The 25,508-nt window shown below is 37.7% G+C and overlaps 1 protein-coding gene across 3 annotated transcripts in view; it reads right to left on the reverse strand.

The window, feature by feature from the left end:
• Gdap2 (ganglioside induced differentiation associated protein 2) overlaps positions 1-25,508 on the reverse strand; it is a 190,374-nt gene that overhangs the window by 37,279 nt on the left and 127,587 nt on the right. For all 3 annotated transcript variants that reach the window (XM_070098760.1, XM_070098761.1, XM_070098759.1), the window contains exon 8: positions 4,461-4,641. In XM_070098760.1, coding sequence (XP_069954861.1) covers positions 4,461-4,641 — 181 coding nt within the window. The remainder of the gene's footprint in view (positions 1-4,460; positions 4,642-25,508) is intronic.

Genomic DNA, 25,508 nt, shown 5'->3' on the forward strand with positions numbered 1-25,508 from the left:
CCACCATGCATAAGGGAAATTACCATTAGGCCCCTGGCTGCCTTCAAGAGGGAGCTGGACAGATACTTAAAGTCGGTGCCGGATCAGCCAGGCTGTGGTTCATACATTGGACTGTGTGCAGCCAGCAGTGATAGCCTGGTTGATCAGGCCCTGATCCACCAGGAGGCCTGGTCATGGACTGGGCTGTGGCTGCATTGATCCCCGGAATGCCCTCCAGGTAGACTACCTTACCAGGCAATGTTTTCAGGAATCAAATACCCTTCACCTTCACATGGAGGGAGTGAGGAGCAAGGGTAAAGATGTAGGATATGAAGCATGAGAGGGTGGGAATGAAGAGGATATAGATAGATAGAGACAGAGATAGAGAGAGAGATTTAGAGAGAGAGAGTACAGCTACTACCAGACCCTTCATTTCTGTCATCACATTCCTCCTGCACCACACTTGACCACAACAGTAGGCATATGCAAAACATCTTGCATAACACAATGTGGGACTGAATAGGAGAGAGAAATCGAGAAAACGGGAGATAAGGAATAGTAGTGGGAAGGGAGATACAGTAATAAGGTGAAAAGGATAGAGACCTGTTTGAGTACTGTACATTTTCTTTGTTAACTACAGTGTTAAATAAATGAAACTGTGTTTCAGTCACTGTGATCCAAGACATTCTCATATCCCATAAGCCCAGCTCCCATCTATCATGATGCATGCAAGAGGAATAGAACAGTGAACAGCAAAATTTTCTCAAGCAGTTAAAAGTCAGTACTGAAAATTTGAAGCCAATCAGAAAAAGCATTCGTGGTTAATGCATCGACCTCAAACTGGCACATACAGCATAGCCCACAACCAATTCGAACCTTCCACCAAGTAAGATACACCAGCTTTTAAATTTTAAAGCCAATTAGAAGAAATGGTCTCTAGTTCTTGCACAGACCCAAAATACAAAAGCGCCAAGTTTGAAACCACCTGTAAGTTTCATTCTCAAGTTATTGGCAGTAAAGGTTTAAAGTTATTGGTTTTGCACAAAAAGGGAATATTTTAATTTTCCTCAATTCCTTCAACAAAATTAGCATATGGACACTTGCATAGCCCAAAATCAATCCAAACCTTTTTTCTCTAAGATGCACCATCTTTTAAGGCTTAGTGACTAAGACTTAAACTTCTCCAGTTATTATACCAACCTAATTTAATAAAACTGTTAATATTAAAACTTACACAACCCAAAATCAATGTGAACCTCACTTAAGATAAATACATACTACTACTAGAAGTTTGAAGCTCATCAGAAGCTGATCACAGAATCCAATAAGTATAAGTTTATTAACTATGTTAAGTTAGTAAATTAGCATCTACATAACCTAAACTCAAAATTCTTTTAAAAAAATGCATCAGCTATTCAAGATTCAAACTATTCAGAAAAGGTATGCTCAAGTTATTTCATGGAAAATAATATCACACCATTTTAAAAATAAGATTGGCAAACTGGTACCTACACACTCCCATAACAATTACTGACCAGGTTACACCAGTGTTGAAAGTTTGAAGCTGATTAGAAAAGGCTTTCCCAAGTTAACGCACAGAAATCAAAACCAGGAATGGCTTTATAAAACTGACAAAAGGGCACCTACCTATCCCAATAGTTTCATGAACTTTCCCTTAGTTATAACAAGTCACCAGCAATGAAAATTTGAAGCCATTTGGCTGAGGCATTTCTTGAGTAATAAACAAAAACACTGGACCCGAGTACATGACCTGCTCTACGGTAAAGCAGTACAAGAATATAAGATTTAGGGACTCGCTAAATTAAACTTGAAAATGCCATAAAAAAAAATTATTTTCAATATTTGTTTTATTTTCTCAGTTATATTCTATTTCCAATTTTCAACAGCCTTGTAATTTTTTTTTTTTTTATGAAATTGGAACTTCTATGAGCCACCAGACAAGGCAGCTGGTTGGCACCTACGTAGTCCAAAATAAATCCAAACATTTTGCTAAGTACAATACATCAGTATTTAACCCTTTCAGGGTTTCCGACGTACTAGTACGGCTTGCGCACCAGGGTTTTTGACGTACTAGTATGCCTAAATTCTAGCACCCTCAAATCTAGTGAAAGCTGGTAGGCCTACATATGAAAGAATGGGTCTATGTGGTCAGTGTGCACAGTATAAAAAAAATCCTGCAGCACACAGTGCGTAATGAGAAAAAAAAACTTTGACAGTGTTTTTGGTTTAAAACAGCGACTTTGCACTGTATTTCGGTATGGTATTTATGATGGTATTCTAGTTTTCCTGGTCTCATTTTATAGAATGAAGACATATTACAGAAATTGAGACGATTTTGATTGGTTTTACAATGAAAAGTACCTTGAAATTGAGCTCAAATTAGCAGAAATCTTCGATTTTTGCCAAAGTTCAAAAGTAAACAAATCATGCTACGCGTCCAATACATGTCAACTGGTGAGTCTAATATTCTTTCACAAGTGCACTGATATTATTTATACCATTTCTACACTAATGCAGTAGTCTGCATAACAGTAAATCTTCTATTTTTTGTGAGAATAAAAATTCAAAGTGGAAAGCAAAAGAATGTAAGAGGGGCCTGGGGACATGACTAATGGACAGAGGAAATGTTATTTTAGTGCCAGGAATGTCTTCCTTGTTTATTCTGGGTCCTATTTGGAAATTGGCATCTTTTGAAATTTGTGCGAAATTAGCAAAATTGCTAAATTCTGACCACTTTATTGGATAGTTGAAATAACTAAATGGGTGGTTTCTTGTATTCAATCGATAGAAAAAATGGAGTTCTAGTGAAATAGTTATGATTTTTGTCGACTAGTACACTGGAATTGGCCGAAAATAGGGCTCAAAGTGGGCAAAATCGCTGATGCGTAAACATCGTCGAGACCGCTAACTTCGCGAGAGCATAATTCCGTAAGTTTTCCATCAAATTTCATACTTTTGGTGTCATTATGATCGGGAAAAGATTCTCTATCTTTTCATAAGATTTTTTTTTTTTTTTTTAAATTTGGCGACCCTGAGAACAAGTCTGGGAGAGGGCCTGTCGACCCTGAAAGTTTTAAGGATTGAAGATGATAAGAAGGATTTTTTTTTTTTTTTTAAGCCAAACAGCCATTTCCTGTCGGAGCAGGGTGACTCAAGGAAAAAAATAATCACCATCATTTGCTCAATTGCTATCTTTCCATAGCTGTGTTGACATCACAATTATATTACCCTCCAACTGTTATTGCAAGGGAATCAATATTCTTAATGTGTACTCAATATTGTTACCAAATAATTTCCTCCTTTCCATACTTTAACTTCCTTCATAATCCATAAACATATACTGAACAATGAACAACCACAACTGCAGTATAGAAGCCGAGTAACACAAAAAATTCAAACTAGTTTCACTTTACTCTATTAAGCTATGCACTCCCTTCTTTAAAACAATTCACAGTACAGTACAAGTTAAATTTCATGCATAATAATTCACAATTATTTTCTGTTAGCTTTGTCTTATGTTTCTCTAAATAGTGTTTCCACTTTGACAACATAAATTTTGTTAAAGCTCATTTCTCTGGAATTACTGTGACCAAGAGCTATCCAATGAACTAGATATTAATATTAAGAGAAGAATCAACAGTAGCATTGGAATTTTTGTTCATCTCATCCAAGAGAATAATTTATGTACTACTGATGACTGATGTGATCTAGCGATACATTATTACTGTATGAAACTACAGTTTTGGTTATGTACAATACACGTAAATGAGGTGCAATTGAATGTGATCATCAATTTTCTTTTCCTTCAATCATTAACCTGCCACACAACATGCCCATTGTACCCTGAATAACAATGCCTCATATTTCTTACACATAACTTACTTTTCCTTTTATGCAAAGGCATAATCATGGTTCTTGTTTTCCCCATTTGCCATTCTAACAGCCTACCTATGATATTAACCCTTAAACTGACCAAGCAGATCCACGTTCACATGCGCAGCGCTCCAAAAGTAGATCAACGTTTTATTTACGTATTTTCAAATATAAAGAAAAAAAAAAAAAGTAATCAAAGTTTTTTTACACGTTTTCAAATATAAAAAAAAAAGATCTACTTTTTTTACATACTTTCAAATGTTGAAAAAACGTAGATCTACGTTTGGACAGTTTAAAGGTTAAACTCCTCAAATCTAGGATATTTTTGTTTAGCGGCAGATTCAGTTTAAAACTGCTAATCAATTACATCCGCAAAGTTTCTCTAATACGTATTAAAAAAAAATTCCTATCATAAAAATTTCTTTAATTTAACCTGATTTAAATGTTAATGTTTTTTATAAAAATGTTAATTCCAAAATCAACAACTACAGACACGGGTTATAAAGCATTTATAATGGTTTGAAGAAATCTATATGTTAACATATTAATTAATAATTTTCAACGAGTACATTTTAAGCCTTGCTCACCTCTGCTTGTGCTGGAGGTCAGAGGTCATGGAGGCTATTTCCGGGTCAGCCGTGGCATATGATGGCTGACCTCCTAAAAGTCGCTGCTTGTCAATGTCTTCCTCCATCTGGGAGAAGGAATGCTCTCCAATACTCACTGATGACTGGAACTGTGAGGCTAAGTCTGTAGAATCCTCCACATCTGAGGGGGAAAAATAAACGTCTTAAAGAAACAAAACAAAAATACATAAAATACAGTACTACAAAATTTTGCTCTTTAGTATAGCATAATAAAATTCATACTTCTGTAATGATCTGTAATGAATATATAACATTTATGCTTTTCAATAATGATAATATACTATCAAGGATAATCAAACTGAAAGATCTATAGTTTATGAAGACTATCATGAATAATATAAGGGTAAAAATATATATGAGAAAGCTGGAAACATTACACAAGAATAATAAAAACTACACTTGCCAAATAATCGTGCACAGACAAGTATAAGAAATTAATAAAAAAGCAGTATTAATAGTCTGTATATACATAAATGAAGACTAACATGCAATGACAGGTTAATAGCTCTCATTATTCAGTCAGTACCATAAAAAACACATCAACCAGTGTTTAGACAAAAGGCAGGTTCATGATCATTCATTTACAAGACTGAAGCTTACAAACTACAGATAGTGTGCTACCCAGAACCTTCTGTATTGCATATATCTGTATTAAAAATGAAAATACGTATAATTAATGTTGTGAAATTTCCTTGAGATCAGAGTTAAATATCATAACAAAATTTGTTAAAGTTTTAGAAAAGTCGTTCAGTCCTCATTTACAACACATGACAGGTACCCAATTAAATGACATTTCTAAATAGGAAAACTGGCCCATACAGCACTACAACACTGTGCTGAAGCAAAACCCCCTACAATAACAGTGTACACAAGGTGACATGCCTTTCAAATCCTGCCAATAATTTTTATACATTCTTCTTCTTTCAACAAACTGGTCATATCCCGCTGAGGCGGGGTGGCCCGAAAGGAAAAACGAAAGTTTCAACTTTTAAATTTAGTAATATATACAGGAGAAGGGGTTACTAGCCCCTTGTTCCCAGCAATTTAGTCGCCTCCTACAACATGTATGGCTTACAGAGGATGAATTTTGTTCCACTTCCCCATGGGGAATTTTTTACACAACACCTCACAATGTCAAGTTGTAAGTGGTTCAGTGTTAGCATTATTTTCTAGCACATTATACATTGATGCATAACAAAAATTAGATTGTTAAGATGAAAATAAAAGTAAAAAAATACAGCCTCTCCTCACTTAACGATGTACTCAATTACCGATGACTCAGACTTACGACAGGCTCTCTGACCAGTATACATATCTAAATAATGTATATTAGAGCCGATTTCCTCTATTCTGTTTATTACTATATACAGAACACCACTGTAAACATTAAAATATACTAAAATTTTTATAAATGGTGCAAGGGTGACATTAACACAGTTTATACAGTAGTGTACTGTATATTGTAATGAACAGAATAGAGGAAATCAATTCTAATATACATTATTTAGGTATGCATGTTGGTCAGAGAGCCCGTCATAAGTCCGAGTAGTTGGTAAATGAGCACATTGCTAAGTGAGGAGAGGCTGTATATACTAATGAGTATTTGAACAGAAAATAAATACATTTCCATCTTCATTATTCTCCAGAGTGCAATAATTATAAACAAACTGAATATATTGATAATTTTTTTATTTCAAGTTCAGGCTTAACCTTGTGACTACATGTTACCACCTTGGGAAGACCCCAGGTGGCTAACCTATCACTCACTGGTAGATCAGAGTGATGTAACAAGATGTTCATACAGGAACCAATTAGACTCTATTTAAATTTTTGATATATGTACTGTAATGAGTAAAAAGTAAATTTGCTTAACCCTTTGGGGGTCGAGACACTCGATCCTTAACTCCAACCCTGGGTCGAAAATATTAGAAAAAAAAAAAAAAAAGTCTTACCAAAATCTTAAGATTATTTTTCTGATTGTAATAGACCCAAATTTTTTTTTTTTTGCAATCAATACTTACCGAAATATAGAAGCGTGAAGGTGATAAAGTGAACCATTTATATGGCAACATGACCGACTGCCTGTCACTCGCTAATCTTACACATATTTACTTTTAATGTTTTTCATCTTTTATTTTTTAATATTTCATTTTTCAAGTAACTTTTATGGCCTGTGAGACAAATACATTGAACATTGTATATAAATTCATTCGTATGCTACACAATAACCGTACAAACATTATCATCATTCTATTGTTTACAAAATATGTACACACAAACCAACAATAAAAAATGTTGTTTATCACTATTTTTCTCTAATATAAAAACACTTATAGTCACTGGAAATGTTCCTAGAAGTGCTCCAGCTTGTGGAACCCTGGTGTCATGCACAGTGGTGTTTTACACTCCTCACACACACAAAACAAGTGTCTTTGCGTTTTTGTGGGCGTTTTTTTTTTTTTGTATGAGCACAGACAAAACACCTCTTATGAGCAGTTTTCTTCATAGTAGGAGGCAGTTGTATTAGGCAGTGATCACCAGGACTCAGAAGAGAGTAGCTGTTGATCAGTTCATAGACAGTTTTCTATTACAGGTGCTGTTACTTGGTACTTGAATATTTGTCTGATGTCAAACAAATTTGACCATATGATGGTTTGTTTCTGATCTTCAACTTGTACATATTATAAGCATTGAGCATGGAAATGTCCAGAAGATGAAAAACATTTTATGTACCACTTATAACTCTCGTGAACACAATCAATAAGCTCAATTTGCATGTCACATTTGTTCACTGAGCGTATATTGAGTGTAGTCCATCACAGCTGCAGATTTTAGATGGGTTCATTGGCCTCTATTCTGCCTGCCAGTGTCTGTCATTTCGTTTCAGTGAATTGATGTCAACAGTGTGACATCTCCTTTGTCAGGCCATCGAAATGCCATGATGTCATTGGCAGCAAACGCCTACACCTCGCCTCTACGAGTGCCAAACACGAACATATGAGCATATGATTACAATTTGCACGCATTGTACCGCACACATCTGTCACGTTCACTCGCAAAAAATCACTGAATAAGGGGCTTGTGTACCAGTTATCAGTATGTAATGTATGCCCCTTGCCAAGATATGGTTCTATCATTGTCCTAACCACATCACTAGAGATACCCAATAACTTCCTGGTATCTTGCAATGTATTACTTCCAGTGTACACAATAATATCCAATACAAGACCACTGCAGCAATCACAAAGTACAAACAACTTTATACCAAAGCGTTTCCTCTTGCTTGGTATATACTGCTTGAATGACAGTCTACCTCTGAACAATATCAGACTCATCAATAACAAGCTTCCTCATGGGATAAAAATACATACAGAGTTTATGTTTCAGATACATAAACACATTCCTAATCTTATATAACCTATCTTCTCTGTCAGGCCTGGTTTTGTCTGAGAAGTGTAGCATACATAATAGTAGCACAAATCGATTCACTGGTATTATATCACTGAAAGCTGGGGTGTCAACCAGTATGATTTGACACTGTGCTTATACACATGTGGCATTAGCATGACTCACGAAATCGTAATGACACGATTGCAAACAAACCATACCCCGGCCGGGATTGAACCCGCGGTCAGAGAGTCTCAAAACTCCAGCGACGGGCTGGAGTTTTGAGACTCTCTGACTGCGGGTTCAATCCCGGCCGGGGTATGGTTTGTGGCATAAGTATTATTGTGGGAAAGAAATGATACATCTCAGCCACAGTTGTCTCCTTCCACTGGTGTAGGCATGATCTTGGTGAAAGAACTGTGTTTGCCATGGTGTAATTGAAGTATGTTTTGCTTTCCCTGACAATAATTTCCATCAGGGGCTAATCAAAGAATAACTCAAAACATTCCAGTTCAGTGGCATTGTTCTCAAGTGTACAAGGTGGCCACATTCCACTTTGCCTTAACATCAAAGTGATTGGGATTGGGAACAAAATTGGCACTTTCCTGCCAATCCCAGATGCGGTCTGCTGGTGGGTACTGAATATTGACAGGTGGTTGTGGTTGTGCATGTTGGTGTGGTGGGTGGGTGGGTTGGTGAGGGTGGGCTTTGTTGTAGCTCACCTGAGTCAGCAGCGTGGGTACCAGCATGGGGTGCTGCTGGTGCCTCATGGCACATGGCACCACCACCATCTGATGACGCATGCATATTATCCATCCCAATTGTAACAATATCATCTTCATTTTCACTATCTGTTCCTGCTGTATGGTCACAGGATGTACTCCTTCCCCTTCAAATAGCATATGGCACACTACCAGAGTGCATGTTGCGTCATATATACCGACACTTCAGTGGAGAATATTCTACTTCACTCTCGCTACTGGAACTGTTTTCAAGAGCTTGGATATCATATTCACTATCTTCATCACTGCTCACATCTGAGTCCTGGACATGGAAAAATATGAGTTTCCTCTTTCATTCTGGTACAACTGAATGTGAACAAGATGGCCCAGCACCAGAGGTGGAAGGCTGGGGGTCATCTGGGTTTTCATCACTATTGCCGGTATTATGTTCTTTACTTTCATTCACAAACTCCTCAAAACCATGAAATTCATCTTAACTGACAATTCCATCTGTGTTAGAACTATCACTTGGGAGCAAAAGAGTCCCAATTAGCTGGGGAGTGAGGAATTTCTTACTGCGAGGCATGGTTAACAAGGCGTACTGAAATGGCATTCCCACAATGCAATGCAGGTGCCCCAATTATTTTCCAACTGTGTACATTGACCATGCAGACCCATTCTACTCACATGTAGGCCTACCAGCTTTCTCCCGCTTGATTTGAAGGTGCTAGAATTTTGGTGTACAAGTACAGGACCAACCCTAGCTGTTAAGCCATATGTGTATGGGACCAACCCTTAAAAGGTTAATAAATTGATAATATCAAGAAGGATATAAGCATGTGTCAGTGTTGCCATAAAGAGTTTGGATAAATTATCAGTAATACAGTAATAAATTTAAATAAATGAGCAGCCTCACCTTGCTGGTGCTGGAAGTGGGTGAAGAGGAAGGATCAAGGATATCTCTATGTATGTATGTATGTATGTATGTATGTATGTGTGTGTGTGTGTGTGTGTGTGTGTGTGTGTGTGTGTGTGTGTGTGTGTGTGTGTGTGTGTGTGTGTACTCACCTAGTTGTACTCACCTAGTTGAGGTTGCGGGGGTCGAGTCCGAGCTCCTGGCCCCGCCTCTTCACTGATCGCTACTAGGTCACTCTCCCCGAGCCGTGAGCTTTATCATACCTCTGCTTAAAGCTATGTATGGATCCTGCCTCCACTACATCGCTTCCCAAACTATTCCACTTACTGACTACTCTGTGGCTGAAGAAATACTTCCTAACATCCCTGTGATTCATCTGTGTCTTTAGCTTCCAACTGTGTCCCCTTGTTACTGTGTCCAATCTCTGGAACATCCTGTCTTTGTCCACCTTGTCAATTCCCCTCAGTATTTTGTATGTCGTTATCATGTCCCCCCTATCTCTCCTGTCCTCCAGTGTCGTCAGGTTGATTTCCCTTAACCTCTCCTCGTAGGACATACCTCTTAGCTCTGGGACTAGTCTTGTTGCAAACCTTTGCACTTTCTCTAGTTTCTTTACGTGCTTGGCTAGGTGTGGGTTCCAAACTGGTGCCGCATACTCCAATATGGGCCTAACGTACACGGTGTACAGGGTCTTGAACGATTCTTTATTAAGATGTCGGAATGCTGTTCTGAGGTTTGCTAGGCGCCCATATGCTGCAGCCATTATTTGGTTGATGTGCACTTCAGGAGATGTGCCTGGTGTTATACTCACCCCAAGATCTTTTTCCTTGAGTGAGGTTTGTAGTCTCTGGCCCCCTAGACTGTACTCCGTCTGCGGTCTTCTTTGCCCTTCCCCAATCTTCATGACTTTGCACTTGGTGGGATTGAACTCCAGGAGCCAATTGCTGGACCATGTCTGCAGCCTGTCCAGATCCCTTTGTAGTTCTGCCTGGTCTTCGATCGAGTGAATTCTTCTCATCAACTTCACGTCATCTGCAGGGACACCTCGAAGTCTATTCCTTCTGTCATGTCGTTTACAAATACCACAAACAGCACTGGTCCTAGGACTGACCCCTGTGGGACCCCGCTGGTCACAGGTGCCCATTCTGACACCTCGCCACATACCATGACTCACTGCTGTCTTCCTGACAAGTATTCCCTTATCTACTGCAGTACCTTTCCTGTTATCCCTACCTGGTCCTTCAGCTTTTGTACTAACCTCCTGTGTGGAACTGTGTCAAACGCCTTCCTACAGTCCAAGAAAATACAATCTACCCAGCCCTCTCTCTCGTCTTACTGCTGTCACCCTGTCATAGAGCTCCAGTAGGTTTGTGACACAGGATTTCCCATCCCTGAAACTGTACTGGCTGTCATTGATAAGCTCACTCCTTTCTAGGTGCTCCACCACTCTTCTCCTGATAATCTTCTCCACGACTCTGCATACTATACACGTCAGTCACACTGGTCTGTAGTTTAATGCTTCATGTCTGTCCCCGTTTTTAAAAATTGGGACTATGTTTGCTGTTTGCCATACCTCAGGTAATCATTCTGTTTTAATAGATATCTTGAAGATTATTGTTAGTTGTACACATAGCACCTCTGCTGTGTGTGTGTGTGTATATATATACACACACATACACAACCTATCCTCACTTAGCGACGTACTCATTTACTGATGACTTAGACTTACAGTGGACTCTCTGATCAGTATTCATACCTAAATAACGTATATTAGAGCTGACTACCTCTATTCTGTTTATTACAATACACAGTACACTACTGTATAAACATTTAAAAATATATCAGAAATTTTATAACTGGTGCAAAGGTGACACTAAAACAATATCAAAGATGGAAGACCCAAACCCATTACCATTATAGTATGCTCCTCATTTAGTGATGAATTCGTTTACCGACATGGTCTTAGGAACCGAGCTCAGTCATTGAGGAAAGAGACAGAAAGAAAAAGAGAGAGCAAGAAAGAGAGACACACAGAGACAGACACAGAGAGAGAGAGACAGAGAGACAGAGACAGACAGAGAGACAGAGACAGAGACAGAGAGAGAGAGAGAGACAGAGATACAGAGAGACAGACAGAGAGAGACAGAATTCAAGAAGCCCAAGTCTATGATCTCGACCATTCTGAAGCAGAGAGAGGCTATTATAGCAGCTAATGTTGCTAAGTTAACCAAGCAGAGGCCTCAACTGCTGGAAGAGGTGGAGAAACTGTTGCTAGTGTGGTTGAATAAGAAGCAACTTGCATATGCAAGGCGATCATATGCGAGAAAGCCAGGAAGATACACAGTGATCTGCGGAAGAATTACCCTTCTATGAGTGCAGAAAGTGACGAATTTAAAGCCAGTAGAGAAGAGTTTGAAAAGTTTTGTAAGAGAAGTCACATTCATAGTGTGGTAAAGCATGGAAAGGCTGCTAGTTCTGACACTGCTATGGTATAATTAACTATTTCTGTGCTTAAAAATCTTAAAATCACAATATTTACATACAGTTCATAGGGGTCTGGAAAGAATGAATCGTATTTACGCAAAGAGTCTGGTGGGACAATTAGGTTTAGGTCATGACCAAATCAGGTCGCGACCAGAGTTCTGGAATGAATTACGGTCATGACCAGAGGTTCCACTGTATGTGTATATGTGTATGTATATACTCTGTATATATGTCAATAACAACACTGAGACTAGCTGAGGATCTGAACCCATGTTGTTTTGGCCCTCCTCATGGTAAGCAAAAATCACACATGACACTCCAACCCATGTGTGATTTTCACTCACTATGAGGTGAGCCAAAACAACATAGGTTTGAATCCTCGGCTAGTCACAGTGTTACTGATTCAATACCACTCGCTCGTGGTTACAATAATATGTATGTATAACATAATTATATATATATACATGTATATACTATATCTATATATATATATATATATATATATATATATATATATATATATATATATATATATATATATATATATATATATATATATATATATATATATATATATGAGGCTTTAGGAAAGGTAGGGGGTGTGTGGACCAGGTGTTTACAGTGAAACATATAAGTGAACAGTATTTAGATAAGGCTAAAGAGGTCTTTGTGGCATTTATGGATTTGGAAAAGGCGTATGACAGGGTGGATAGGGGGGCAATGTGGCAGATGTTGCAAGTGTATGGTGTAGGAGGTAGGTTACTGAAAGCAGTGAAGAGTTTTTACGAGGATAGTGAGGCTCAAGTTAAAGTATGTAGGAAAGAGGGAAATTTTTTCCCAGTAAAAGTAGGCCTTAGACAGGGATGTGTGATGTCACCGTGGTTGTTTAATATATTTATAGATGGGGTTGTAAGAGAAGTAAATGCGAGGGTCTTGGCAAGAGGCGTGGAGTTAAAAGATAAAGAATCACACACAAAGTGGGAGTTGTCACAGCTGCTCTTTGCTGATGACACTGTGCTCTTGGGAGATTCTGAAGAGAAGTTGCAGAGATTGGTGGATGAATTTGGTAGGGTGTGCAAAAGAAGAAAATTAAAGGTGAATACAGGAAAGAGTAAGGTTATGAGGATAACAAAAAGATTAGGTGATGAAAGATTGAATATCAGATTGGAGGGAGAGAGTATGGAGGAGGTGAACGTATTCAGATATTTGGGAGTGGACGTGTCAGCGGATGGGTCTATGAAAGATGAGGTGAATCATAGAATTGATGAGGGAAAAAGAGTGAGTGGTGCACTTAGGAGTCTGTGGAGACAAAGAACTTTGTCCTTGGAGGCAAAGAGGGGAATGTATGAGAGTATAGTTTTACCAACGCTCTTGTATGGGTGTGAAGCGTGGGTGATGAATGTTGCAGCGAGGAGAAGGCTGGAGGCAGTGGAGATGTCATGTCTGAGGGCAATGTGTGGTGTGAATATAATGCAGAGAATTCGTAGTTTGGAAGTTAGGAGGAGGTGCGGGATTACCAAAACTGTTGTCCAGAGGGCTGAGGAAGGGTTGTTGAGGTGGTTCGGACATGTAGAGAGAATGGAGCGAAACAGAATGACTTCAAGAGTGTATCAGTCTGTAGTGGAAGGAAGGCGGGGTAGGGGTCGGCCTAGGAAGGGTTGGAGGGAGGGGGTAAAGGAGGTTTTGTGTGCGAGGGGCTTGGACTTCCAGCAGGCATGCGTGAGCGTGTTTGATAGGAGTGAATGGAGACAAATGGTTTTTAATACTTGACGTGCTGTTGGAGTGTGAGCAAAGTAACATTTATGAAGGGATTCAGGGAAACCGGCAGGCCGGACTTGAGTCCTGGAGATGGGAAGTACAGTGCCTGCACTCTGAAGGAGGGGTGTTAATGTTGCAGTTTAAAAACTGTAGTGTAAAGCACCCTTCTGGCAAGACAGTGATGGAGTGAATGATGGTGAAAGTTTTTCTTTTTCGGGCCACCCTGCCTTGGTGGGAATCGGCCGGTGTGATAATAAATAATAAAAATTCCCCGGGAAAAATAGAAGGGGCCCAAAAGAAAGCTTCTGGGTAAACCGGGTTTAAAAGGGTAAAATTAGAAGTGAAAAGATTTTGAAGGGTTTTGGGGCAAACCCCCAAAAAACCTATGCCAGTTGTGGAATCCATTTTTCCACTTAAAAGGGGAAAATGTGTGCGGGTGGGTTAAGCCCAAACCATAGATGAAAATCCCCCTGACACAGCTGTTGCAAAAAACCCGGTTTGTGACTATTTCAATGACAATGTTATGGCCCATTTTGGGAAAAATTTTGGGAAGGCAGGAGGTACAAAAACTCTATGGACAGATTTGTTTGCGACAGAGGTCAGTGACTCTCCGTGGTCCTAGTCTTAAAAGAAGAAAAAAAGTAACCCAAAAAAGGCCCCTTTTTACCTCAAGCCCCTAAGGGAAAGGGTTCCCCCTTCTAAAAAATGAAGATAATGCTCCCTCCCCCCCACCCCATCAATCATCACCAGATCTTCAAAAAAAATAAGTGTAAATTAATTGTCATCCTTTTTTATTTGTGTGTATTAAAATTAACATTTCATTTTGGAAAAAAAAATTTTTTCATTTTTTGGGGGTTTGGGGATTAAATTTTTATTTCCATTTTTTTTCTTATGGGAAAATTCTTGGCAAAACGATTATTGCATATGGGGGCCCTTTTTCCGCAGAAAAAATTTCGTTAAGGGGGGTCCCCCTGTATATATATATATAAAAATTGGACCCCCTAAAAAATGGCATCACATAATTTTTTCGCATACCCCTTTAATAAAAATTTTTGCACCCCACGTTTAAAAACCCCGGGCTCACGTTTTCGTGGGGAGGCGCGTCAATGTCCCCCTCAGCCAGCCTCACATGCCGCCCGTGCCATTTTTTACCAGCCACCCCTGGGCCTAACCCCAAGGCTCCCTCAATATTTCTTATTATTACAGTGTTTTGGTGCTTTTTCGGGAAAATAAGTGACCGGGGGCCCCAAGAAAGCTTCAAATTAAACCCCATTACGCAAAAAAGGGTAAGAATCCCATTAAAAGAAAAAAGAGATCATTGGTAAGTATAAAAGGGGTGGAGTGCTTATCCCCCGACCCTAGTAAAGGTTGTAAAAGGGAAACCCCAATCAACCAAAAGCTACTATTGTGGGCACCAAAGACAATCAAAGGGCTTTTCTTGCCAAAGGTTTAACTGTTTTTTGAAACAAAGATGCAAAGTGATGGAAGATGTTGAGAGACTTTTTGGGGGGTGTGGATAAATGAAAAAGGGCTAGGGGAGAAAAAATCTCTCAAGGATCATATGTAAAAGGCTAGGAATTTTGAGGCGTTTTTAATTAAAAAATGCCTGCAACTGGGATGATGTGAGTAATTTAAGGCCAAAAGGTTGGTTTAAAAGATTTAAGAAGTGTAGTGGCATCCCTTTAGTGTGATAAGGCATGGTGGGGCTGCCAGTTGGCCCACAAAGTGGCTGAAAAATATGTGCGGGAAATTAAAAGGGGGTACATGGGAAACTGAAGGACTGAAACCAACAAAATTGTTTAATTGTGTAAACGGGCCCTGTTCTGGAAAAAAATGCCAAGCAGGCCCCTACATTCTGGGGGGAAAAAAAGGCCCCCCCAGGACACTTAACCTTAAGAAGACGGGCCCTTTCCTTCATTGTCCCAAATCTACTGGTGATTAAAAAAGTAAACCTTTATTAGTGTATCCTCCAAAACTCCCAGGCGTTCAGGAAAAGAATTTTCCTCAAGGATAATTTGTGTGTGTGTGGAGGGCAAACAGTAAGGCATGGGTCACGGGGAATTTTTTCTATAACGGGTTTACCCATGCTTTTCCCCAAGGGAAAATTACCTAACTGAAAAAAAATTAAAACTTAAGTGCCCCCTGGTGTTAGAAAATTTCCCCCTGGTAAAATCCTACAGACTTGGCAGGCGACTTTATGGGGACCAGGCTTCATTAAGGTGGGTTTTTGCCCCCTAATCCACTCTCCCTGCAGCCCATGGACCAGCGGGTTTTTCAAACCTTCGGGAAACTGTCCCAAAAAGCTCTGTTTGAAAGGTGCTTTTTGACCTCAGAAACTAAACGGCTCTAAGGGGTTTTGGAAACCCTTTTATCCTCAATTGTTAAACCTTATAGGAAAGGCTTGGGAAAGTGACTAAAGGGGGACCTTGAACTCTCTTGGAAAAAACTGGGCCAGAATGTAGAAAAAGGGGATTTTAAAGGGGTTTTGGGGCAAACCCCTGAAATCCTTGCCAGTTGAGAATCCATTGTGGCTTGGGAAAGTCCTTGGGGTTGGAGGTTAGGGGGGAGGAGGGTGGAAGAGTTGGTGGGGGAAACAATGAAGAACTAACCACTGATGAGCTGATAACCCCTTCCCAAGGGGAAAAAAAAAACCAAAACCCTGGAAACGGTTCGGGAAGGAGAGAAGGAAAAAGTTGCCTCTAAAAGAAAAAAAAGAAATCTGTAAAAAAGTGGCAAAAGGTGCAAACCTTCATGGATGAAAATCCCCCTCAAGCAAATTGCAAGCCTTGTTGGCAACCTGTACCCCGGGCAATGTTGTAAAACACGGGGAAGTGAAAAGGGCAGAGGGAAAAGGCCACTATGGACAGATATCTTGTCGAAAGAAGTCCAGTGACCCGAAAACTGGCCCCAGTGGGATTAAAAGAAGGGAAGTAACCCCAGAAAAAGGGCTTGCTACCTCAAGTCCCAATGGGGAAAAAGGGGTTTCCCCCTTTTAAACAGTAAAAAAGATAATTTTCTCCCCTCCTCCCCTCCCCTCAATCATCACCAGATCTTCAATAAAAGTAAGTTTTCATGTAAATTTTGCTCCTTTTTTGGTTTTTTGTATTAAAATTAATTTTCATGTGGTAAAAAAATTTTTTCAAATTTGGAATTTTCTTGCAGTTAATTTTATTTCCATTATTTCTTATGGGAAAAAATTTATTCCTTAACGATTTTTTATAACAATTACCCCCCTTTGCAGTTAAAATGAACGAGGTCCCTGTATATATATATATATATATATATATATATATATATATTAATATTATATATATATATATATATATATATATTATATATATATATATATATATATATATATATATATAATAAAATCATACACACACACATACATACATAGTGGTCCCCCGTTTTTATTTGTTAATCCCTTCCTGGAGGTTTCTACTTTTAAATCTCGATTTTAAAAAAATTTTCCCAAAAAATAATTAAAAAACCCAAATTTAAACTGTTCCCCCTCAAAATTAAAACAAAAAAATTTTTTCACGAAATATGAAAGTAGTAAAACAATAACAATGGGAAATGATAATAAACATTAACAGCATAAAATTCCTTTTTAGTCTTCTTGGGGTTGGAGACTGGAGGAGGAGGTTTGGGTTGTTTACAGTTTGGAAGAGGAAACCCCCTTCCCGCAACACCTCAGGTATCAATTTCCCTTTTTTGGGGTTGCTTTCCCTTTTCAACCCTTTAAAGCCACTGGGGCCAGCTTGAGAGTCACTGGGTCCCGTCTTAAAAAAACTGTGGAAGGGTCATATTTTTAAACCACTTCCTAAAAAGGCCCAAGACTTTTTCACTGTACATGTTTTAACATGGCCCCCAAACCTTTTCAGGGGGGGATGTTTTTCAAAAATCTTTCCATCTTACCCCCAGCAAAAAACTCCAAAATTTTTAAAGAAGGCACCTTCTTTTCTCTTCCCCCTCCTCTGCAGCAAAATTCCAAGGGTGCGATCTTTTCTGTTCCTGCGAAACTCTTTGGGTCCTCAGTAGTGAAACTCTTGTTGTGGTCTTCCACTAACTCTTTCCTCCTCCAAACTCCCTCAACCTTTGGGGAAATCCCCAATTTCCCCAATTGATTTTAAAAAAGCAAAGGGTCATGGGGGCAATCCCAAACCCTTTAAAAACCCCCCTTGTCAACACAATCCGAAAAATTTTCTCCCCGAGTTAAAGTCCCGGGAGTATTCCCCCCCAAAACCCTACCTATAAAAGGGGTTTTGCAATGGAGGATGCTGAAATGTTCTCTCCCAAAAATTTCCCAAGTCAAGTGGTGTCTGTGGTCACAGTCAAGCCCCCTGTGAAACATTGCTTTTGGGGTATTTTTTTTAAAATTTACAATTGGCCTGCTGGTCCATGGGGCTGGAGGGGGGGAGTGGTATTTAACAAAAATTTACTGTGATGAAAAACTCCTTTAAAATTAGGTCATCCCAAATTTGGGGGGATGAGCAGGGGCATTTCCATTACTAACCCCGGCACTTGAGGTCAATTTCTTTTCCAGGAGGTAATTCTTTCCCCTGGGGGAAACCCTTCCCCTTTTAACCACTTTTGGCCAAAAATTTCCCCGTGACCCATGCCTTACTATTAGATTTTAAAAAACACACAATTTACTCTTCATAACATTGTTTTCCTGAACACACGGGGTTTTCAGAATGGAATTTTTTTAATGGCTTCACTTTAAATCCCCCAGCATTCACAGGGGGAAAATGAGCGTCAGCCCCGTCTTTCATAAGGGGTTTTTCCTGGCATTTTCCTTTTCCTCCTGTGTAATGAAGGGCCTCTTTGGCATTTCTTAAAAAAAAGGCCTGTTTTCACAATTGAACATTTTTAGGTTTCCCGTCCCCAAAACCTCTTTTACTCCCCCTTTGGTTTAGCACATATTTTCCCCCCGCCTTGTAGTCCGAACTGGGCCTCTCCTCTGCCCCCCTGTGTATGCCAGTCGGTTCTTAAATCTCTCAAACCAACCTTCGGGTGGCCTTAAATTCCCCTCACCTCCCCCTATTTGCAGGTAATTTCTTTACCAGATCGTTTTTACAACCAGGACTTTTCAAATAAAGAAGTCATAGGGGGTATCTCCCCTAATTGTTTCTCATTTATCCCAAATAATAACTTCTCAACATCTTCAAGTACTGGTATCTCATTTTTTTTAGTCTAGATTTCCCCCCTTTTAACAACAGTTTTGATTTTCCCTTTTTTTTGGGCCCCTTTGGGAAAATATGGTTGTGTGGGTTTCTTAACCCTCCCGGGCCCGTTAGAGGGGCCCCCGTGACTTTCATATTGTTCAATGATGTTTTTTTTAAAAACAATCATTTTTCTCACCTTCTTTAAAAGGCTTGGGAAAGGGGGCTTTTTTTGGAGCCATGGTGGGTTATTTAGTACTTCAAAGCACTAAAATGGTGGAATATTATGAAATATTTGTGGGGGCCCTGGGGGGTTGGGTCACTGTAAAAATTTCCAGACTTTGGGTGGGTGGAGGCCGCCCCCTCACATGCGTGGCCCCGGTGAAACTACTATTCCCAGTTTTGATTGCGGCCCCTGTTTATTTAAAAAATCCCCATGATTTTTGGGGAAAACTATGATTCCCAGAACTCAAAAACGAGGACCACATATATATATTTTGGGTACTAGGTTGGTAACAGCAACCGGGGAGTCTACCGTCCCGCCAAAATGAGTGTAAAAACCAATCCCGTAATTGTTTTAAATGATGGTAGGATTGCTGGGTGTCTTTTTTTGTCTTTCGCAAGATCCCCAGGGCGTCTTGCTCCTCTCCCATTTAGGTCCCCTAAACCTTTCATGTACAAACATATGCATATAAAAAACCCCCATGGGTTTTTTTCTATTTTTTTTCCAGTTCTTGTTCTTTTTATTTCCCCTTTTTCTCTATGGGAAGTGGAAGCAGGGTTTTCCCCCGTAAGCCATGGTGTTTTTAAGGGGACTAAAATGCCGAACCAAAAGGCCTTTAAACCCCCTTTTCCTTATAAATTCCCCAAATTTAAAAAAATAAACTTTCGTTTTCTTTTGGGGCCACCCCACCCTTTTGGGGGGATACAGCCGGGTTTTTTGAGAGAAAAAAATTTTTTATATATATAAATATATATATATATATATATATATATATATATATATATATATATATATATATATATATATATTTTTTATATATATATATATATTTATATATATATATATATTTAAATATATATATATATATTTAAAAAAGAATAATATAATGTATTAAAATTGTAATTTAATATGTAATTATTTTTTTTTTAATAAATAATTTTTATTAATTTTAAAAATTTTTAAAAAAGGGTAATAAGACAAATGGTTTTAATACTTGACTTTGCTTTTGGAGTTGAAAATAACATTTTGAAGGATTGGGGGAAACCCCGGAAACACTTGATCCTTAAGTAATCCTGCACTCTAAGGGGGAAAGGGTTTATGTTCATTTAAAAATTAAATTAAAATTCTAAATATATAATATTAAATTTTTTTTTTTAAAATTTGGGTAAATTTTAATTTATAATAAAAAAAATAATATATATTTATATATATATATATATTTTATATATATATATATTTTTTATTTTTTATATATATATATATATTATATATATATATATATATATATATATATTATATATATATATATATATATATATATATATATATATATATATATTAAATATATATATATATATCTATCTTAATAGTTCTTGGTCTTTATTTTTCCCTTTTTATATCAGGGGGAATGGTAAAATCTCCTAAAATAAACTTTTTTAAAAAGTCAACTAAATGCGGAACAATGGGTAAACCCCTTTCCTTAAAGATTACAAAAAATAAGAAAAAAAAATTTAAAGTGGAAAATTACAGATTGCGTGGATGTTGTAAAAATATAAGAAAGAGATGTTTTATTTATGAATGAGAAAAGCTGGATGCCCTTTTTAAGTAAACAAAGCTAAAGGGGGTGGGAGGTTTCAAGGGAGGAATAAAGGGGGATTGGGTCAGGGTTTCAAATGAGTTAATAAAGGAGTAGCAATAATGTTGAAGGATAAGCTATGGCGGGAAAAAGGGGGCTTAAATGAAATTCAGGATTATGTGGGAAAAAAAAGATTGGATATAAAAAGGGGGTTTTATAATGCGTGATGCCCTGGAGAAGGGGGTTAGGGGAGAAAAATTTTGGGAAATATTGGGTGAATCTGGGAGTTGAATCAATTAGAGTAATGGTGGTTGGGTTTCAATGCTAAATGGGTAAAAATTTTAAAGAAATTTTAGGTAAATTTTGGGGGGTCCCAGGGTAAATTAAATGGGAGTTTTAATTAGCTATGTGTAGAAAGAGATTTGTAATAAATAATATTTATAAAAAGAGGATAAATAAATATAAAAGGTATGATGTACCGTATTGTAGTTTATTAGTTTTATTTTTGGAAAAAAAGGTTGGGGGTGGCCCAGGATGTACATTTTATAGGGGGGCACGATATTCGGATCATTTTTTTTGTACAGTTAGAGTGAGGTAGAGGGGAAAGAAAAGGTGGCAAAAAAAAGGGGAGGTAAAAGTGTAAAAATAAGTGTATAAACAAAGGAGGGTTGGGTGAGATATAGCGACTTTTGGGCAAAAAGGTGGGCTAGGGGAAAAGATGAGTAGGGGGGGGGAAGGGGGGTTGGAAATTTTTAAAATGCAGTAAGAATGTGGGGCAGAAGTTTGTGTTTATAGGGGGGGTGGGGGCAGGGGGGAAGAGAAGTGATTGGTGGAATGATGAAGAAAAGGTGATAAAGAAAAAGGTCATGAGAGGTTTTAAAAAACAAAGTTTTAAAAGAAGGCAAGTTTGGAATAAAAAAAAGGGAAAAGGGGTGGTGAAAAATAAAAGGCAGATGATGAGTGGGGGGCACTGTCAAAGAAATTTTAATGAAAATAAAAAAAAATTTTGGAGTTAAACTAGTTAAGAACCCTAGGAAAGTATGGATTTGTCATTAAAAAACAGAGTAGGGGTTAGTAGATGGGAGATGGATTTTGGTAGATGGAGAATATTTTGGGGAATTTTTAGATGTTAAGGAAGAAACGAGCCATAATTTCATGCACTGGTCGGGAGGTATCCATTTTTTAGGGTGAAAAGGCGAATTAAGTGTGGGAAGGTCGTGGGGGCATTCGTAGAATAAAAGGGAAAACAGCTGGAACGTGGGATCTGAAAAAATGTTAAAACGGGGGATATAGTGTTGGGTGGTTGGTACTTTTTTTTAATAAATGTATAAAAGGGAAAGTCCAAAGGATTGGGGAAAACTGTATAGCCCCTTTATAAAAAGGAAAGGGGAAAAAAGAGATTATAAAAATTATGAGGAATAAGTTTACGGGTATACCAGGAAAAGTGTGGGGGGTTTCGAAAGACTTAAGTAAAAGAATGGGATTGCCGATGAGAAAGGGAGTTTCAAGGGGTGGGGATTTTATATCAAGTGTTTTTAAATATATGTAACAGATTTGAAAAAAGGTAGGAATTTTTTTAAATTTATGGTTTAAAAAAGGGCATAAAAGGGGATAGAAGCAATGTGGCAGATGTTGAAAAATATTGGAATGGTGGAGTTATTAAATGCTGTAAATTTTATGAGATAGTGGGGCTCAGGTTGGGTGGGGAAAGAGAACATTTCCCCGGAAAAAATGGTCTTAGACGGGGATGTTTTCCCCGGGTTTTTTTATTTTTGATGGGGTTTAAAGGAAGTAAATCTGGGTGTTTGGGAAGGGTGGGTTTTTTGGGGAATCAAATTAAAAGGGGGTTAAAATTATTTTTTGCTGATATTGCTTTGGGAGATTCTAAAAAAAAATTCCAAAGGTTTGGATGGTTTGGAATGTGTGAAAAGGTAAAAAGTTGAAAGTGAACTGAAAAAAATAAGGTGATGAGGTATAAAATGTTTTAAAAAAGAAAAATTGGATATCAAATTGGGGAGAGTATGGAAAAGTGAATGTTTTAGTACTTGGGGTTGGTGTGGGAATGGATTTATGAAGGATGGTTAATCTTTAAATTGATGGGAAAAAAAGGTGGTGTGCGTTGAGGTATTTGGAGTAAAAAACGTTATCTATGGAGGCAAAAAAGGGAATTTTAAGTATGTGTAAACCCTTTATATGGATGTGAAGCGGGGGGAAATGCGCAGGGAGGCGGTTGGGGGCAGTGGAATGTTTTCTAAGGGAAATTGTGGGTAAATTTTAGAAAATTAGGGGGGAAATTGGAAAAGGTGTGGGTTAAAAAAGTTAGTGAGGGCAAAAGGGGGGTTGTTGGGGTGGTTTGGTCTTTTTAAGAGAATGGATAAGTGAATGACAGGAAAGCATATAAATCTATAGGGAAGGAAAGGGGTAGGTGGCCCTCAAAAGGGTTTGGGAAAAAGGGGGGAAAAGGAGTTTTTTGGGGGGGGGCTTGGATTTCCCCGAAAAGGTGCATGGCGTTTTAATGGAGGTGGAGGCAGATGTACGGATAAATCTGTTGGATTTAGGCGGGGAAATTTTTAAAGGGTTCGGGGAAACCGGTTATTTTTTTATAGTGGATTTGGTCCTGGAAATAAAATAAATGCCTGCACTTTAAAGGGGGGTTTGGGATTTTGGGCGTTGGAGGATATTTTTTATCTTTGCTCTATTGCCAAACTGTTGTAAACCTCTGCAAAGCGTGATAATGTTGAGTGGTGAAAGTGTTGAATATATAAAAGTTTTTCTTTGGGATTTTCTTTCTTTTTGGGCCCCCTCCTGGGTGGAGCACCAACTTTTAAAAAAAAATATATATATATATTTCATATATATAAAAAGGGCCAAAACATACTTGTCAAAGTCAGTAAAGGGGGGAAGAAAATTTTGTTTGAATGGGGATGTTTTGTAATTTGGAAAAGGAAAGGTTGAGAAGGGTGTGAGACCCTTGAGCCTATTTATACTTTTTGCTTTGTGCACCATCTGAAACACCACTCTCACAAACATTATTTAATGTGACTTTCCCTAAAAAGGCACTGCCCTGATGCAAGCCCCATTTTCACCATAAAAAAACATTTTTAATTTACATACTGAATTAATGGTTAGGCATTAAACCTTAATTCATACAGTCTCTGGAATGGGGGGTTTTGTTTTTTGATTTAAAAGGGGGGAAATAATTCGGGTAAAAGAGCCCTTCACCCATCTAAGCCCCTTAAAGGATATAACTGTAAACCCACAAGATGACATGGAAAAAATTTTTTTCACAAAAAAAAAATTTTCATTCTTTCTCTACATTATGAAAACACTTGATAACAAATGCTGGCATGGGGATACAAAAACTTTTAATTTATAATGAACATCAGATAAAAAATAAAACATTGCAAAATTTTTTAAAATATTTTAAACTTCTTTTTGAACCCACCTTTTTTAGTAGGTCCTGCCAAAAAATGAAAATAAAAAAAATGTTGGGACTAGTCTTTAAAATCTTGTTAGCATCTTAAATATGTTTTATCTATTTAAAAAAAAACCCTTTAAAGGGGTCACAAAAAGGGTTTTTTTTTGAAAGTTTTTGATTATTATTACAATCATGTGAACTCCTAAACCCCCAGGGGTCAAATTGTGTTGGGGAAAGGAAAACTGTAATTAGTTTGATCAAAAAAAGAGTAGTTTTTAAAATTTTAAAATTTTATATTTTAAAACTAAATTCAAATTAGCTTTTCTAACATTATTCTACATAAATTAAATTAATTTATTACCATTAATCATTTTTAAAATTTTTTCTCAAAATATTCTCCCGGATCAATACTCATGTAGAAGTTCTTGGTTCATAAAAAAATTTTTTGAAAAATTACATTCTTAATTTCATTCAGAAACTAAATCCTTAGAAATGGAATAGTCAGTTTTTAAATTCTGGAGAAGTAGTTAATTCCCGAGATCAACATCTTCACCTGCATCATTGAACCCCCCCTCCTTCCTCCTTGAAGGGAAAAGTAAAAAATATCCCCCATATGGATGTCATTTTCCCCGTCACGAATTACGGATATAAACTACCAATTCTTTTTATTATGCAGTAAGCATCACCTCCCTTTTCCTCACCCATTTCACCCACAATTTTAAAAAAATACAATGTCATGAGAAAACATCTATTAATTCTGTTTTTTCTGCCATAGTGGGCCCCTTTTTTCCCAAAATCTCTCATTATATGGATAAAAAAACTGCTTTGGGGAAAAATGGAAATGGGAAAATTTTTTAAAAAATTTTTTCATTAATAAAAAATCAAAATAAAACTACGAAACATTTTCTTTGAAAAAATCCAAAAGGAGATAAACTGGTTTGTTTTTTTTACAAGCCCTAAACCATTTGTTTCAATGAAGAGTTGCCGATTTATCAATATTAATACTACTACCAACCGCTAATCAAAATACAATTTTTTTGTTTGAAAAACCAAGGGTTGTTGTGGGCAAAAAAACTGCTTTTTCCATATGGCCCCTTAACTACATCATTAAAAGGGTGGAAGTCTTGGGTTAACATTATTAGGGTTGGAAAAATCATGACCTTTGTCAGAGTAGTTTAAGTGGTCACTTTGGCCAAGTAAAAACTTTGTTTAACTGCAGGACAATTTTCAACCCCCTGATTAAGCATTTAAAAAGGTTTTAAAAGATGTCTGGGAAAAATCAAGGCCCCCCTTCCACCCCAGAACCTAAGATTCTTTTTTCTGGGAAAATAAAATT

Source organism: Cherax quadricarinatus, chromosome 64 (assembly GCF_038502225.1).
Source record: "Cherax quadricarinatus isolate ZL_2023a chromosome 64, ASM3850222v1, whole genome shotgun sequence".
Classification (NCBI taxonomy): Eukaryota; Metazoa; Arthropoda; class Malacostraca; order Decapoda; family Parastacidae; genus Cherax; species Cherax quadricarinatus.